At 32.0% G+C, this 15,890-nt stretch overlaps 5 protein-coding genes across 11 annotated transcripts in view; 1 reads left to right on the forward strand and 4 right to left on the reverse strand.

The window, feature by feature from the left end:
• Positions 1-679: 679 nt before the first annotated feature.
• Positions 680-3,034, reverse strand: LOC132908770 (pre-mRNA 3'-end-processing factor FIP1). Its single transcript, XM_060963096.1, has 4 exons — positions 2,733-3,034; positions 1,578-2,486; positions 1,120-1,463; positions 680-1,041 (listed from the first exon to the last, which is right to left on the reverse strand). Exons 1-4 carry the CDS (start codon positions 2,910-2,912, stop codon positions 921-923), a joined length of 1,554 nt encoding a protein of 517 aa, XP_060819079.1. The 5' UTR covers positions 2,913-3,034; the 3' UTR covers positions 680-920.
• Positions 3,035-3,256: 222 nt separating this feature from the next.
• Positions 3,257-15,890, forward strand: part of LOC132908787 (signal peptidase complex subunit 2) — a 157,800-nt gene continuing 145,166 nt past the window's right edge. The window contains exons 1-3 of the mRNA XM_060963125.1: positions 3,257-3,399; positions 3,764-4,068; positions 4,146-4,388. Coding sequence (XP_060819108.1) covers positions 3,370-3,399; positions 3,764-4,068; positions 4,146-4,388 — 578 coding nt within the window. The 5' untranslated portion in view covers positions 3,257-3,369. The remainder of the gene's footprint in view (positions 3,400-3,763; positions 4,069-4,145; positions 4,389-15,890) is intronic.
• On the reverse strand, positions 4,725-10,843 carry LOC132908759 (structural maintenance of chromosomes protein 3). 5 transcript variants are annotated; one of them, XM_060963075.1, is made up of 19 exons: positions 10,091-10,160; positions 9,901-9,943; positions 9,722-9,797; positions 9,455-9,554; positions 9,206-9,364; positions 8,981-9,140; positions 8,625-8,910; positions 8,372-8,546; positions 8,199-8,312; positions 7,870-8,120; positions 7,655-7,798; positions 7,285-7,596; positions 6,877-7,188; positions 6,305-6,797; positions 5,971-6,233; positions 5,717-5,882; positions 5,474-5,612; positions 5,158-5,395; positions 4,725-5,082 (listed from the first exon to the last, which is right to left on the reverse strand). In XM_060963075.1, exons 5-19 carry the CDS (start codon positions 9,269-9,271, stop codon positions 4,956-4,958), a joined length of 3,246 nt encoding a protein of 1,081 aa, XP_060819058.1. In that variant the 5' UTR covers positions 9,272-9,364; positions 9,455-9,554; positions 9,722-9,797; positions 9,901-9,943; positions 10,091-10,160; the 3' UTR covers positions 4,725-4,955. The 5 variants fall into 5 exon arrangements, with proteins under 5 accessions (XP_060819058.1, XP_060819056.1, XP_060819055.1 ...); XM_060963073.1 differs by lacking the exons at positions 9,901-9,943; positions 10,091-10,160 and adding an exon at positions 10,705-10,843 and having other exon boundaries at positions 9,455-9,633; XM_060963072.1 differs by lacking the exons at positions 9,901-9,943; positions 10,091-10,160 and adding an exon at positions 10,483-10,603 and having other exon boundaries at positions 9,455-9,633.
• Positions 11,077-12,415, reverse strand: LOC132908780 (DNA-directed RNA polymerase II subunit RPB3). The gene is made up of 5 exons (XM_060963111.1): positions 12,200-12,415; positions 11,975-12,119; positions 11,688-11,895; positions 11,404-11,610; positions 11,077-11,342 (listed from the first exon to the last, which is right to left on the reverse strand). Exons 1-5 carry the CDS (start codon positions 12,283-12,285, stop codon positions 11,158-11,160), a joined length of 831 nt encoding a protein of 276 aa, XP_060819094.1. The 5' UTR covers positions 12,286-12,415; the 3' UTR covers positions 11,077-11,157.
• LOC132908778 (reticulocalbin-2) lies at positions 12,533-15,141 on the reverse strand. 3 transcript variants are annotated; one of them, XM_060963106.1, is made up of 4 exons: positions 14,888-15,141; positions 14,162-14,388; positions 13,465-14,068; positions 12,533-13,393 (listed from the first exon to the last, which is right to left on the reverse strand). In XM_060963106.1, exons 2-4 carry the CDS (start codon positions 14,379-14,381, stop codon positions 13,222-13,224), a joined length of 996 nt encoding a protein of 331 aa, XP_060819089.1. In that variant the 5' UTR covers positions 14,382-14,388; positions 14,888-15,141; the 3' UTR covers positions 12,533-13,221. The 3 variants fall into 3 exon arrangements, with proteins under 3 accessions (XP_060819089.1, XP_060819091.1, XP_060819090.1); XM_060963108.1 differs by having other exon boundaries at positions 14,162-14,400; XM_060963107.1 differs by lacking the exon at positions 14,888-15,141 and having other exon boundaries at positions 14,162-14,590.

The following is a 15,890-nucleotide window of genomic DNA, read 5'->3' on the forward strand; positions in this document are numbered from 1 at the left end:
TGTTACTTTTCTTAAATTCTCATTAATGGATTCACAAATAGTTCAGTGAATCACTTTAAATTTCGAAAGCGCGCTTAAAATTCCAAAATAACTATTCGAAAATAAGAACATTGAAATTAAAACGTAGGTAGCCGTACTGGTAGTTTGTCTTGATTAGCATTTTACTCATTAGTAGACGTACCTAATGCATCAGGTATACACTACACCTTTACACACTTACACACTCGAAAAAAGTAAGGAATTAACGGTATTCTAAATGTAACGTGTATATGATGGCTGTACAAATGTAACATTTTTTTCCATTATGTATGATGATATTAATGATAATGAAAAATGGAAAGATTTGATGCAAAAAAAATGTGGTATAATTGAATTTACAAAAAGAGAAAAAAGAACTCGCGCGTGTACGCATCGATCGGTACGAGTCCGTCTATGTAGTCGGTATGAGTATCGATCAATTCACTCCCGAGTGATTTACCAATAAACTACTATTACTTTTAATTATTATAAAATACCATTTCTGTAATAACATTATGATATAAAACCATACATTGAATGGCAAATCTTAGTAGTTTTGGTGTCCCGTGCCCGTTTCCTTGTAGATCTACCAATCAAAAGTGTATTGTAAATAGTGTAACGCGTATACAATACGCATTAAATATGAGGATTGTAATGAACATTTCGTATCGTTAAAGATAAAGTTTATTGGTACTGTCTATAACTTATTTGTTGGCTAGGATCGCGGAGAATGTCATATAAATCTCGATCAAATGATTTGTCGCTGTCTCTTGATAGTTCGTGCGACAATTGTACCAACGTATATTCTTGAAAGTAACATATGAAAAATTACATTATTAAATGAATCGACATCTTAATACCAATGTGATCATGGATGTTTGTAAATACATATTTTCTTATTTTTATTCGCTCTCTTCTTTAGAACGTTCTCTTTCAGAGCGTCTAGATTTCTTCTTACGCCGACTTGGGCTTCTAGACCTGGATTTGTGTCTACGAGATCGCGATCTGGATCGATGTCGATGTCTAAAACAAAAATATGGCACGTATCGTTATTGTTCTATTGACGCGGTATCAAATTTTAATTCCGCAGTGCTTCATTACCGGTCTTTGTGTCGATACTGAGATCGAGATCTGTCACGATCTCTTTCTTCATCTCGCGACATCGAGTCTCTTTCTCTGTCTCGTTCTCTAATCATAGAATCCTTTTCACGCTCACGATCGCGATCTCTATCCTTATCTCTTTCTCTGTCCCGTCCCATCGAATCTAGTTCTCTGTCGCGATCTCTTTCTCGTTCTCGATCTCTTTCACGATCTCGAGAATCTCTAGGTGGCATTATAGGAGGAATATTTGTAGGAGGAACCATAGTTGGTATCGTTTTTGGACCAGTATCTTTATCATCTTCTCCCTCTGTCATTGGAATAGCTAAATTTGTCGGTTGCCATGTCTAAAGTAAAAAGAACAATCAAATTTTTTTTAGAAATAAAAAGCTACTTACTGCTTGACATCATGCAGTGGAAAGATCAGATTGGTAGGATAAATAAGATTGTTTGAGATATACCGGATCATTGCCCCATTGGTTATCTTGTGTAGGCTCATAGCTTTGATAATATGGGTCTGTTTCTGGGATATAAAAAGGAGCTGGCTCTCCAGGGTATCCAGGAGGAGGTATATCAAATGCAGGAGGCATTCCTGCTCCTGGAGGTGGCACACTCATATCAGGATAACCTGGCTTCCTAGAGTACTCTCTCCTATCTGCAGTCATTACTTGTATCACATTTCCTTTTGGCGGAGATTTATCGAGATTTCTTCTGGAAGCCAAACCTGAACTACCAATTACATCTATTGTCCCTGCCATTTTTCTTCCTGGAGGCGGACCTGCTCTTTTTGGCCCCATTATACCAGAATATTTACTGTTATCATTAGTAATTGCAACTTGAGGTACCCTCATGCTGCCTGCATTACCACCGCCTCCTCCTGCATTCAATATTAAGCCTACTCCAGACTCGCTTCTCATTCGCTTTTGTCTTTCGCAATAAGCTCTCCATGTTTCTTCATTAAAGCCATAATTAAAGTAATCAGTAATGTCTGCACCAGGTTGCCTCCAAGGTTTGTCTTCTAACTGATCTAAATTAAACTCATGAGCAGGCATTCCATTAATAACACCTATAGTTTCAAATTCATCTATACTAAATTTTCCAGGTTGCTTATTCAATTTATCTGGTACTCCCGATGCATTTGTGAGTAATCCTCCTCTTTTGATATTGAGGCTACCATATGCTGGGGTCGATTTAATGTCACCTATGACAACGTGTACATCGTCATCGGAATCCGAATCACTAGCGGCTTCACCATCTTCTTGGCTGGAAACTTCTCTTATACCATTTTTGTTCACTTCTGTATTGTTTTCATTCTGAACATTATCGGCTCGAGGAGACTCTTCCTCCTGTGGTTCTGTTTCTTCAGGCGTCTATGAAAATAAATGTCATTTCAAGATTGTACTTAGTTTCAGATCGTTTACCTCTCAAATAGGTTATATTGTGCGAGTAATAAGGTATATTTTAATTATGATAAAATATCTTTATTGATATTCTAATCACGCATACATTCCGTATCAAAACTGCTTAAGCATTTAGTACATTGTATTTATCTTTATTCAATTTTTTCAATGGAATCCAATAGCAATAACCGGATGAATAGGTTAGAAAAGGTATACCTCTGTTGGTGCATCAGGAACATTTTCTGTTTTTTGATCTTCCAAGGTTTCTGACTTTTCTTGTATCGTAGCAGTAAGCGAATCATTTTCTTGGCTTTCTGGTTGAGCAGACGTTGGTGTGTATTCTTTTCCGTCAGTCGAATCTCCATACAACCATTGATCCTCATTTTCATCCGCCATTTTTCCTCTCCTTTAACTTGACAACTAAAGACATACCACAGACATATATTGTTATGTCCATGAGAAACATAGAACTATACATCCTTTGATACGCTTAAACAATCAAAATACGAGCTCTTCCTTCTGCAAGTTCGCCAACCTTCCACAGAGACTAGTATAATAACTAACTCTCTGTAATTAATTATAATTTAAAGCGTTCAATGTACGATATCTTTATTAATTTATTTTAAGAAATAATTTTTCTACATTTCTTTTAATCATTCATAAGGATAAAAGTGTGATAAATCATGTACCGACTATCACATAATAAAAAAAAAATGTATTTTTAGAGTGGTATGAATGTACCAAAAGATTTAATGATTTGACGTGTACAACTAGAGACCATCTCTGGTACAACTCTATATACTGAATTAGTATAGTTATAACTATACTGTCTTGCTACAAGATCGTGGTCAAGATGAGTCTGGATAGGAATGCAGAAAATCTTGTAAGTTTAATTGTTTGATTTTAATAAATGAATGCTTAATAAAGTATGTATTCTGAATTTTCTAGCACCAGTATAAAGATTTATTGATATACAACTTAGCTATAACATGTGTTAGAACACGCCACGTATGACGCTTCAACAACATAAAAATTGTAATTTATTTCATTTTTCTGTGTTTACTAATGGGAATTTATTCGGAATAACATTATGTTTTTTTCTAATCATTATCAATTTATCTTTTATACATGTCTGAAATAAATTTGTGTTCGCCGGTATTAAACACGAGACGCTACTGTAACACACAATAATTTAATTAATTTATTGCTTAAACAATTTAATTTTTTTCTAAAATTTATTGTTTCAGGTAATCAAAATTAACAAATGGGATGGATCTGCAGTAAAGAATGCATTAGATGATTCAGTTAAGGATGTACTTATAAAAAAATACAATTACATAGAGAATTTTGCTTTATTTGATGGAAGATTAGCTCTATGTGGAATTGCTATAATAGTTGCAGGTGTTGGCCTCCTCTATGATTATTTATATCCTTTCCCTGCATCGAAGTCTGTGTTAATTGTTTGTGTTTCGTTATATTTCCTTTTAATGGCACTTTTGACTTTGTACACGGCATACAAAGAAAAGGGTATATTTGTTGTAGCCATTGAAAGGTAGTGCATTAAATCTGATATTATTTACTGTTTGCTAAGACTATAAATAAGTTGCAAATTATCATATTTTATTTCAGAGATCCAGCAGGTTTTAATCCAGATCTGGTTTGGGAAGCAAGCTCATATTTAAAGAGACATGATGACAAATATAATCTTGTACTATCCGTCAGAAATACAGCCACAGGAAACGTGAATGAAACTAGTGTTACAAAATCTATTGCAAATTTTATTGATACCAATGGTACTGTTATACCAGAATTAATAGAAAACGTGGTAATAAGTATGCATGATAGCTTAACTAATCAACGTAAAGAAAAGTAGTGGAAGGAATGATATTCAATTGAATGTAATTATTATTTTTTTTTACAATTTATGGAACAATTGTCTTTTAAATATTCCATATACATACTTCATATTGGTGTAAATCTGTCTCAAAAATAAAAAAACAAATATAAACTTTTACATAGTTGTTAATAGAATAAAAATTTCCTGTATTTATTTACGTTACTAGTGAATTATTTACATGATTACGTGATGCTCTATTCGACAATTTCAGTTTCAATATCACAGCTGAAATTAAATGGATGATAGCCATTGAAATGTCATTTATGCTTTAACAATCAAGAAATACAGAAAGCAAAATAACAATGTTTAGAGTATATAAATATTTTGTGACTTACCGATGTAAAATAAAAGTGATTATTCATTGTTCCCTAAACAGGTACATTAACATAAAATGTGCAGTTTTATTTTTAAAAAAGTTGTAAAAAAAAAAAGAGTAAACGCAATATACTTCAGCTAATTTACACCCTATATAAACCTCACTTTTGAAAAAGATAACTGTTTCCAGATCGATGATATAATTTATAAATAATTCATATTTTACATTAACCGTGGGTTGTATCGTCTTCTACAAAATCTGCTGCTTCTTCTCGTGTTACACATACAACGTGAGAAACTTTATTTCTGAATTTGACACCATAAAATTTGTTCGCGTGTTGCAGCAATTCTGGTCTATAATACAATTAATTATGTATGTCATTGTATAAGGGATTATATATTAATTCAGAAAAGATAATAGAAAGTTACCTAAAGGTTGTTGTGATAAATTGTGCATCGGAACTAAGTTCATGGATCATATCCGCTACAGCTTTTCTGTGTTGCGCATCTAGTGCTTGATCAATTTCATCAAATAAGTAAAATGGCGCTGGGTCACATTTTTGGATAGCAAATATCAATGCTAATGCTACAAGTGATTTTTGACCTCCAGACAATTGATTCATTTCTCTCATTTCGGCTCTATGACCAGTGAAAGATACTCGTATGCCTGTACCAAAAACAATTTCGTAATAATTCATTTATTTATTGTCTACTAACAAAAATAGAAAGTTGCATCTTTTCTTACCAACACCGATAAATCTATCAGAATCAGCTGCTTCTGTTGTCGTATCGTCTCCTTCGTCACCATCTGCTGTTTTCATAACTAACTGAGCATGACCTGATGGTACAAGCTTTTTGAACACTTCGCTAAAGTATTTACTTACCTAAGTATAAAAAGAACGATTTGAGTGCTTCACTTGTAACAGTTAAAAGGTAAACGGCGAAACAGTACCACAATGTAAGTATAGAATAAAATTACATTACATACTTGTTTGAATGTAAATTGAATTGCTTCGCATTTACGTTGTTCAAGTACTGACATTAGCTCTTTAATTTTTTCATCACCTCTATCTAATTCTTCTTTTCTTTTTACCAATTTCTCTTTCTGATCACTAAACGACATGAACTGATCTAACGCTTTTTTATTTACATGACTAAAACAAAAGGTAATAATAGAAATTATTGTAACATAACATAAAAAATTTTCGTATCTCTATATGTGTTATTTTATTGTTAGTTTACCTGTATTTCTTTAAATGATTATTTGCTTTTTCCATTTCCTTAAATAACTGTTTAGTAGTCAGAGTACTAAATTTGGAATATACTTCTTGACTAGGTAATGCACCAAGTTCGGTAATTTTTTGTGTACATTCTACTATTTTCTGTTGTAAAATGTTCAATTTACTGGCTAGTTTCTCTAGATCCTTAGCATCTGCTTCTATCTTTTCCTGTGCTTCTTTCTCCCTGGCTTTCCACTTTTCGACCTCTGCAGATTCCGCTTTTTGCTACAAAGGACTTTATACATATATAACATGTATTAGGCTTAATACATTTAGGTAATAATTTTTATATTTACCTTCTTTATAGCATTAGTTACTCTTTCATTCTGAGCTTTAAAATCTGCATTTACTTTCACTAATCTTTTTTCAATATCCCCTAGTTGTGCTTTTGATGATTCTAATTGACGTTGTCGATCCTCTACTGATATCTCTTGTAATGCCTGAACCAATTCGTCTTTTCTTCTAACCAAATTATTGGTTAACAGATTTTCCAATTTATTTTTCTCAGCTTCTAATCGCATTCGCTTAGCGAATGCTTCTTTGTTATCTTTTGTTAACCGCCTTATGTCATCATTTAATGTATCGACTTGACGTTGATCAGCAACAGACAATTGTGCCATGAGTTCTTGATGTAATTCACTTTCCAAGCCTTCTTTCGTTGCACGCATTGCTTCTAAACTCGATGTACACTGCGCTAGACTCCTTTCTTTCGGTGTGCGGTATCTTTCTATTGCACTTAATTCTTCCTTCATAAGTCGTATTTCTGCTTTCATTTTATCGTATACGTCTCTATAAAAATAAGAAAATTGTCGGATTTCTAATTGTTATGTTCCATACAAACATTCATTTTCATCTTTCAGTAACCTACTTAGCTTTACTATTTTTAGTTTCAGTCCTTTGCATTTCACTAACATAAGAACTGATATTTTGGTCTGCTTTTCTGATTTCTTCTTTAAGAGTAGAAAACTGAGATTCGAGAGATGAAATTTGAGCTATTAACTCCGATCTAGTTTTCTGTATTTCTAACCGGGATCTTAGTGTATTAAAGTATCCGCCCGTTAAAGATCCTTTTGACGATACTTGATCACCTTCAAGAGTCACACAATCCAAACCCGAGGTACGAGCCAAATTTGTAGCGGCCTCTAAATTACGACAGATTAATGTTTTTCCAAATATATACCTGCATTTAAAATTAAACATAAAAATATTACGTATTTTATTGTTTTATAATTTTATAACAATTAAATGTATTACTAGAAATTTTACTATTATTTACCTCATAGCTTTATCATACTTCTGATCATAGTTTAACTGTGATATCATAGGTATGGCATCACCGGTTTCTGGATAATCTATATCTTTTACATGGAGTCGATTTAAAGGCATAAATGTTACTTCCCCCGGAAGACGCTGATTATTCATTTCTTTTAAAATTTTTGTTCCAAATTTGTCAGTTTCGACAATATGATGAAATAAACGATTTCCTGCAGTCACTTCTACAGCCATATAAACACTCTTGTCGCAACTAAAATTTTCAATCACAGGCCCATAATAACTACTTACCTCATGGGCCATATCTTTACGAGTTCTGGAAAGAAAACGTACATTAGAAAACAACATTTTCAAACTACTTATATAATGCTTACCGAAATGTATCCAACACTTTCCGCACGCTATCTCGACCATTTAAAATAGGTTTTCCCGCCATAGATCGTAAGCTTTGATCTGCCTTGGCCAAATCTTCTTTTAGTCCAGATAAATTGAGTTGTAATACACTCTCTTGTCGATATCTACAACGAAAATTTAGCGTATATTTTGTAAAAATTCTTTAATTATAAAAAAGGCTATATAATAAACGAACTGTTCTTTTCGAGTAGCTTGACACTGATCCTTTGCTTTGGTAAGTTCGTAATATTGTTTATTGTGCTCGTCTATCGAAGTTCGTTGCTGTTCCATTTCGCGTGTGTGTTCTTCGATTTTTTTTTCTAAAGTAATTTGTTTTTCTGCATCTCGTTTTAAGTCCTCGCTGATTTTTCTTTCATGTTCTTCCTTATCTTTAATTTGTTTGGTAAGTTGTTTAAGCTCATTTTGTATCCATTTATCTCTTTCATCCTAACACGAAGGAATTATTAAAATAAATTATTGAAATTTCCTATATCTTTTTGCATACAATTAAGTTGTATTGAATACCCTGCTAGTAAATTGACTACCACGACCCTGCTTGGCATATAATTCTTTCCGTTTTTGCTCTTTTAATTGTAATTCACGCGTACATTCCTCTTCAACACGTTTCATTTCTTCATACTAAAATAATAGTTATAAATGAAATTATTATCAAGCATATTAATAATGATATAACTTACTTCCGGTTTTAGTTCTTCTAATTCTGCTTCTCTTGCCGCAATGTTTACTTTTAATTTTTCTAATTCTTGTTGAGCACGTTTTCGACTATCATTATCTCCTTTTACTTCTTCCAATAAATCATTAATAGTTAATGTTAACTTAGTTTTCTCTTTTAATAATTGTTGTTGTTCAGCACTGAAAATTTTACCTTCAATTTACAACTAATATAAACAACTGTTTTAGATTATTCACATGTAATCTTAAGAATATTACCTTAGTGTATCCCGTTCTTCTTTTGCAGTTTGCACTTCTTTCTTTGCTTCCTTAAGGCGCTTTGTTGCTGCTCTCACCATTTCCTGTGCAGTTTTTGCTTCTGCACATAATCTGGCTTGTTCAGCCCCGCTATTAGCTCTAGACTTTTCCAGATCTTCTAACTTTCTTTTATTCTCTTTGAGCTCTCGTTCGTGAATTGTATATTCTAAACATCGACGCTGTTTATCCCAACATTGATATTCTTTAAGTTCCTCTTTTTCTTCTTCTAACGTTTTTAAACGTTCCTCTGCAATTAAGCAATTATAAATTATTAATTATTTTTCAAAACGACATTATTAACTTAAATAATAATTTACCTATAGTTCTTAAAAAATCTTGAATTTTTTCTAGTTTCCCTTCGGTTTCTTTTAAAATAAATTTTGATTCTTCTCTCCTGTCATCATATACTCTAGTACCAGCTACTTCCCTTAATAATTTAAGTCTTTGAGAGTCAGGTGCTGTTGCCATTTGATTGATCTATACAATGCAATGTATCATATTTTTCCTGTTCTTATAAATCACAAACACACCATGAAGCATACCTTTCCTTGCTTTACAATATAATATGGATTTGATCTTGAAAATCCTGCCGATTCTAACAAATTCATCACATCATTCCTTGTTACTATCCTTTTATTAAGAAAATACTGATCCTTCTTTGAGCCAATTACTCTTCTCAAATATACTTCTTCTTTATCAATCTATAAGAACAAATAAGGTAGAGATTGCAACAGAAAGTTGTTAAATAAACAATAATGCATGAAAATTATGTAATAGCAAATTTCACATACCGGTAATCTCCCATCAGAATTATCAAATATTATTTCAACATGCGCAGAAATAACTCTTGGTCCTGTGCCCTCGTGCAATAAAGCTTGTCTCTGTTCAGGTCTGAGATGAGAAAATTCATCACTCAAAACAAATTGGATTGCATAAAAAAAATTGCTCTTGCCAGAACCATTTCTTCCAACTTGACGTTCAGAGAAATCATTCATAAATTTGATTAAAAAACATATTATATACCATTAAAATGATGTAAATGAAATATATGCACATACCTACTACATTGTGTCTTGGATCAAAGGGTTCTACCACTGTTTGTTCACGATATGACTTGAAACCTTGTATGATCACCTGATCAAGGAAAGATTCATTGCATATAAATATGAATTGCATGTCTTAAAATTGTAAGTTCCCTTACATAAAACTTTTTGTCCACATAATTTTAATTATTTACAATGCTGAACGTAAGTATTGGCCTTTTCCTTAAAATAGAATATCTGTTTTAAAATTGGACAGAGCAACTTGATTTTTTTTTTTAGAAATTAGATGGATTAATTTGTTAGATGACATATAAAACACATTTTGAAAAATTACAATTTTTCGGAATCGCGAAGAAAATAGTAAAGATCAAACTTTTAACAAACCTTTTTATCTGAACATACAGTTATAGGCCGAAAGTCGTGAAAAATTACGATCTTCACCAATTTTAGCTGTTTGTAGCTCCTAGCAATGTGTATAACTGACATAAATTTATAAGACGCATTTTCTTAATTTTCATTAAAAACTCGAATGAAAAGGTGATAAAATGAGATTTTCACTGTTTTCACCGTGATTGTGCCCAATTGCATCTTTAAAAAATTATTTTTTATGCATCATTTAATACACTAATTCTTCTAAGTTTGATATTTATTATCCTTTTAATTTCACAAAAGAAACCAAGACATTTGGTCCAATTTTATAAAGTTATTCCATTTTACAGGGTGTGCCAATACTTATGTTCGGCACTGCACGTAGGTAAATTTACATGTGTGGTTACATTTACTAAAGGTATTAATCTAACTGTGTAATCGCGTAATATATTCATACCGAATGTAAAGGAATAGAGGCATCGTGCGTAAACCAATGTTTACGCGCGTTAACACTAAACGATAGTAGCCATACTTCTAACGAACGAAGAGCGTCTATCAAAAGGAAGTTGTAGAAACCGCGCAAAAATAGACAGGAGCTTAGAGGATATTCTAAATCTTTTTTGTGATACCTGTTTGATATACATGGTGCGATTATTATTCACACGAGTGTTTCTCGTGTTAACACCCTACAACAGCTCAATCAGAAGCTTAAGTTCTCTGTCACTGAATGGAACAAAAACGTTCAACCGACTTGTTGGCACAGCGACATTTGTAAAATAATCTGCAAGGCGACGGTATAATAAAGTTCCTAGATTTGGGCGGGAGACGCGTTTTCGTGGCCACTATAGAAACAAAAAAATACCATTTTCTAACCAAAGACAACTTTATTTTTTAAATATAAATTATGTCTAATTAATAATTTAATTTTTTTAATTATGAATGTTTTATTTTATTCTTTTATTATGGGAATAAATGATACAGAAATAATATTGCAATACAAGTCATGTCAATTTAAATTTTAATTTCTGTAAAAATATAAAGAGAATATCTTAAAATATATAAATATTAACAATATATTTCATTCAATGATGAATACTTAAAGCATCGCTTTGAACTTCATGACTCAATTGTGTCTGTAAGTTAGACAATTTATTTTTCAATGCTGCAATGCCCATCATGACAATATTCTCAGGCTTTAGAGCTCCACTACTTTCGACATTGAAATAATATTTGTTTGGTTTAGCTTCCCAATTAAATGGTGCCTCATCTAGAACATTTTACGATTGAATTTAGTATGAAATCAATGTCTATAGTAAAGTGATGCTTACATTGATCTTCTTCTAATTCACTGTATTCTGATTTTGGCCATTCATCAGGTTTTGGAAATAGCGTGTGCCTCATAGAATTATCTGGATCATACTCAAAGCTTACACCAGCAGTGGGATTCCATTTTGCATGTTCTTTTCCAAAACCTTTCTTTGCATATGCTCTTAACTTTAATTCTTGACCCTTTCTCAATTTTACTATCAATATTTCTGGATAAGAGTATGTCAATTCGTGTTGTATAATGCATTATAAAAGTAATGGATATAATATTTAAATAAATATATACCATCTGTTTCTCCATATTCACTAGCATCATCTTCTCTGTGCCTGGATGTAACAGGAAGTACCCTTGGATCACTGGATTTAAAATCTGCTGTGGTTACATGTCGTGTTTGATCTTCTGTACACTTTACATCAAGTGTGAATTCCACGCTACACTCTGGACAGAAATCCATGCATTGGCAATCCCTTGTATATTGTATCCTATCAACAACCTAAATAATTTTAATACCAACTTTCTGTTTTCGTTAAAAAATCTTAAATATATTGAAGTATTGATTTTTAATTATTTACATCATCACTTATCAATGGTATCATTCCGATCCTATGTGCTAAAAATTCATCGCTCAACACGGTTGAATTGGCTTCTAATTGCACCCAATCAATGGCCATAGTAGGTGTTTCGGCAATAAAGACGCGTCTCATACTATTTGCTACACTATAAAAATTAAAAGTTTAATAAAATAAGAGAAAAAAATGGAAAGGAATTTAGTTATCATTCAATATAACCTATCTCACCTCAATTCTGTATCTTCTACTTGAAATTTCACATTTTCTTCTGTTAAATCTGAAATATGAACTGATGGTTGATTCGCGTACGGCATTTTATCGGATTCCTTATATTGAAATCGATACAAAATATATTTTGTAGTTAATACCAGCTCAGTTAATACATATATTCCTTTCACGGTCTTAAATTACTGTTGTTCTTCCTGCTATAGGCACACATAGGATCTATAAATTAGGAATGCAGCGCCACCATGAAAGATCTAGTTTGAAAATAGTCTTTTAAAAAATATCAGGAAATATCGTTTAATTCTTTCCTACAATAATGTAAAGGAAAAACTCATGTTAGATGTAGTGTACTTTTTATTAAAAAAATTTCATTACATATCATTCATCACATAATATGAAAAGTAGACAAAACTGCATCAAAGAGTATTTATGCATATTCAACAACATAGATCATTTTACATATTCTTAGTTTCTGATGAAAATGATTCATGAATGGAGCTGAATGAATAATTTCTTAAAATCAGTAAAATCTAACACTTTAAATTACTATTTTTCTAAATTCTTATACCTCACTTTCACCTATGTTTGTAAGTTTACGAAAAGAAAATGATATCAATGCATGCACGTATAAACGATCATTATACATAATAAATAATAAAAATGAGATAATATAATTTTGGTAACTCTTATAAACAATACTAACTTTTATAACACAAATATTAAAGTGCTAAGATTTGTATAATATGCTTTATATGGCACTAAACTTTTGTAAAAATTGGAAGACTGTGGTTTGTGAAACTATGGTGGTTTGTTGAGTATCTGCAACAAGTTCGTGCAATTGTAAATGATGTTGTACCAGTGTTAATATAGATGTATTCTAAATGCAGTATAAATAGGAATACTAAAACATATAAGAGCTGAAAGCATAGCATTAAGAATTATTAAAAATATTTTCAGCCATGTAAGTTTTTGACAGCTATTACGAAAGGAAGTAAAATTTTGCTAATGCATTTAGCAATCGATTTTCAAAGTTCGTCCGTGAAACGCTCAATGTCTTGTAAATGATCTCCATAATCTGTAGCTTCACTACCAACAAAAGCATCGTGGTGGTCTAAAATTTCATCAAACGACAATCTATTATCGTGATCGTCATCGGATGCGGCGAATAGATGATCAACTTCATCGCTTGCAATTTCCCTAAAATATTTAATGTTACATATATTCCTAAGTCATTAATTAAAAAATATTTTATATAAATATTTACTTACTCGTTACTAGGCACAAGCCAAGAAAGTATTTCGTCAGAATCTAATCTTCCATCTCCATTTTTATCATGTTCATAATCGAATTTATCTTTTTCTATTAACAACCACTCTTTATCTTCAGCTTTAGCTCTATTTCCAATAAATTCTTGGAAGCTAATAGACCCATCTTTATTTGTATCTTTGTCATCCAGAGCTTGCTTTAATAGAAGTGGAAACATTCTTGGTGTTTCTTCGGGATGTGTATAAGCTTTAAATTCTTCTGTATCAAGATAACCATCTTTGTTTATATCGGCAGCTTGAAAGGTTTGCTTGTCATCAGTGATCAGTTTGTCATCCACTGTTAAATCTTCTGGATCAGTGCCATATGTATCTTGAAGAATTTCATTCCAACTAACTTTACCATCTTCATCTGTATCTGCATCCTCTAATCGATCTTGAGATTCCTCAGCAGAAAGCATGCTAAAGGAACGCAGAATCCAAGCCTTCAGTTCGTTTCTCTCAATAAATTTGTCATTGTTCAAATCCATCTTTGTCAATAAAATTGCTAAACGTCGTTTTGATTCTTTTGTTGGAAGTTTATCAAATTCTTCTGCCTCCTTTACGCTTCCTATGAAAAGTGAAAAGCAAGAAACATGATTTTGTTGATAAGATTTTGGTTTTACTGTGATAAGTTATGAATATAATATAATATAAAAAATACCTAGAATAGCTTCATGATCAAACTCCTGATGATGTTCTCCTCCAGCATAATGGTCCATGTCTCGTGGACTAAATGCACCATCCTCTGTTCTTTCATTGCTGCTCTGTTTGTTGTGCTGATGAGAGTGTATATGTGCGGAGGCTACATTTCCGAATGAAAACGACCCCAGAATCGTGAAGATAAAAAGAAGAATTTCTACACGCATTTGGCGTGTACCCATTGTAAGCCTTGGGAAAATTCTAAGAATTAGGATAAGAAGAGATAACCTCAGAACAAGAAAAATTTGACAGGTGCACTGTTATCTACACAGTGTGCCATTACGACTTTTATCGACTGTTTGTCGTTACGCATGTCATAATCGTTCTCGAAAATCGATTTTGATAAGATTTAAATTTGACAACTTTTCATAGATTTCCCTATTGTTAGTGAAAGCGACACGTTTAAGTATAAAGTGCTCATGTGAAATATATAATATTATGTTTATAATTAATGTGAATTCACTTTTGAATTATGAAAATAATAAGATGTAAAAAGATTGTTTTACGAAATTTGCAGTGAAGGATAAGAAAAATATAATAATAGGAGATCTGAATGAGTACTAATAAGATGTTCATGCAAAAAATTCAATATATATTAAACAAAGGTTTTATGTATTATATGAAGAAGAAATATAACAGTTTCCAATTTTGAGTTTATACTGTATATTATCTAAGTAATTTTACTTACTTATTAAGAAATCTTTTAAAATTGATTGGTCATTGTAACAAATTGTAATTAGGAGAATTCTCAATTTGCTCTTTGAGTTCACGTTTTTGATAATGAGACGAAACTTCACTTTCGTTCAGGGTGTCAGTAGTACACGCGTGTGTTGGAATATCAGTGCTTGGTACGTCGCGCCGTGAAAAGAGACGAAGAAAAAGAACGTCAGGTCTACCTTAGCCACGATCAGTATGTGCGGTCATGATTTTGTTCTAGGGTGAGCGTTCAAAAATAGATATACTAACACGCGTTCAATTTATTTCTAACTTCAGTAACCATCAAGCAAGCGACATAGATAGGACAGGAAGAGACTGAAGACCGTAAAGTATTATAATATCCGTTATTTTCTGACTCGTGATAATGATTTGATAAACTACGAAGATGTAAAGCGGAAGTACGCACTCTAAAAATATCAGTTAAAAATATTTTTAGCTCAAAAGCGTAATTCAGTTCCACTGTTCCATTTTATCATACAGGAACTACAGTTTTTTTATGATGAAAGTTGAAGATATTTGTTAGAATTTCGAGCGTTTATTTTCCACATATGTAAAATAGTATAAAGTTGAGTAAAACTACTTTTAAAACTAAGCAGGATATCGATTTTATTGCTATAAAAAAAGAATTTTATCGAAGGCCGTCTGAAAATGTCAGCTTCTTTGAATGTTTTAAAGTTGTCTTTGAGTCTACGTTTTTTAAGACCTTTTTGCTTTTTTGATGAGTACTGCCACAGTACCTCGTCTGTACCAGGTCCCAAAAGTTTGTTTCCAATTTTTATATACATCCTATATATCTATGTTTATCATTATATATATATCATGGTCACGTTTGATTAAATTTTTAAATGCAACTGTTCATTTTTAGATTTTTGAATTTCAATTTACAAATTCCAAATCTCTGAACTAGAAATAAAATTTAAGTTTTATTATTAAAGATAAAAAGTTTTAAATTTTCACATTTATTCTGTTTCTCT

Source organism: Bombus pascuorum, chromosome 7 (genome assembly GCF_905332965.1).
Source record: "Bombus pascuorum chromosome 7, iyBomPasc1.1, whole genome shotgun sequence".
Taxonomy (NCBI): Eukaryota; Metazoa; Arthropoda; class Insecta; order Hymenoptera; family Apidae; genus Bombus; species Bombus pascuorum.

Excerpts from the sequence above, each read along its gene's own strand:
- LOC132908770 (XM_060963096.1), bottom strand. The coding sequence starts at position 2,912 with ATGGCGGATGAAAATGAGGATCAATGGTTGTATGGAGATTCGACTGAC. Across the intron at positions 2,487-2,732 it reads TTCCTGATGCACCAACAGAG|ACGCCTGAAGAAACAGAACC; the intron begins GTATACCTTTTC and ends TTATTTTCATAG. Across the intron at positions 1,464-1,577 it reads ACCAATGGGGCAATGATCCG|ACATGGCAACCGACAAATTT; the intron begins GTATATCTCAAA and ends TTTTTACTTTAG.
- LOC132908759 (XM_060963072.1), bottom strand. The coding sequence starts at position 10,530 with ATGAATATATTACGCGATTACACAGTTAGATTAATACCTTTAGTAAAT. Across the intron at positions 7,799-7,869 it reads CAAGCTACTCGAAAAGAACA|ATATCGACAAGAGAGTGTAT; the intron begins GTTCGTTTATTA and ends TTTTCGTTGTAG. Across the intron at positions 7,189-7,284 it reads AAGTATGATAAAGCTATGAG|GTATATATTTGGAAAAACAT; the intron begins GTAAATAATAGT and ends TTTTAAATGCAG.
- LOC132908780 (XM_060963111.1), bottom strand. The coding sequence starts at position 12,285 with ATGCCGTACGCGAATCAACCATCAGTTCATATTTCAGATTTAACAGAA. Across the intron at positions 11,896-11,974 it reads TACCATTGATAAGTGATGAT|GTTGTTGATAGGATACAATA; the intron begins GTAAATAATTAA and ends AAAATTATTTAG. Across the intron at positions 11,343-11,403 it reads TGAATTAGAAGAAGATCAAT|ATGAGGCACCATTTAATTGG; the intron begins GTAAGCATCACT and ends AAAATGTTCTAG.
- LOC132908778 (XM_060963106.1), bottom strand. The coding sequence starts at position 14,381 with ATGGGTACACGCCAAATGCGTGTAGAAATTCTTCTTTTTATCTTCACG. Across the intron at positions 14,069-14,161 it reads TGATCATGAAGCTATTCTAG|GAAGCGTAAAGGAGGCAGAA; the intron begins GTATTTTTTATA and ends CACTTTTCATAG. Across the intron at positions 13,394-13,464 it reads TGGCTTGTGCCTAGTAACGA|GGAAATTGCAAGCGATGAAG; the intron begins GTAAGTAAATAT and ends TAAATATTTTAG.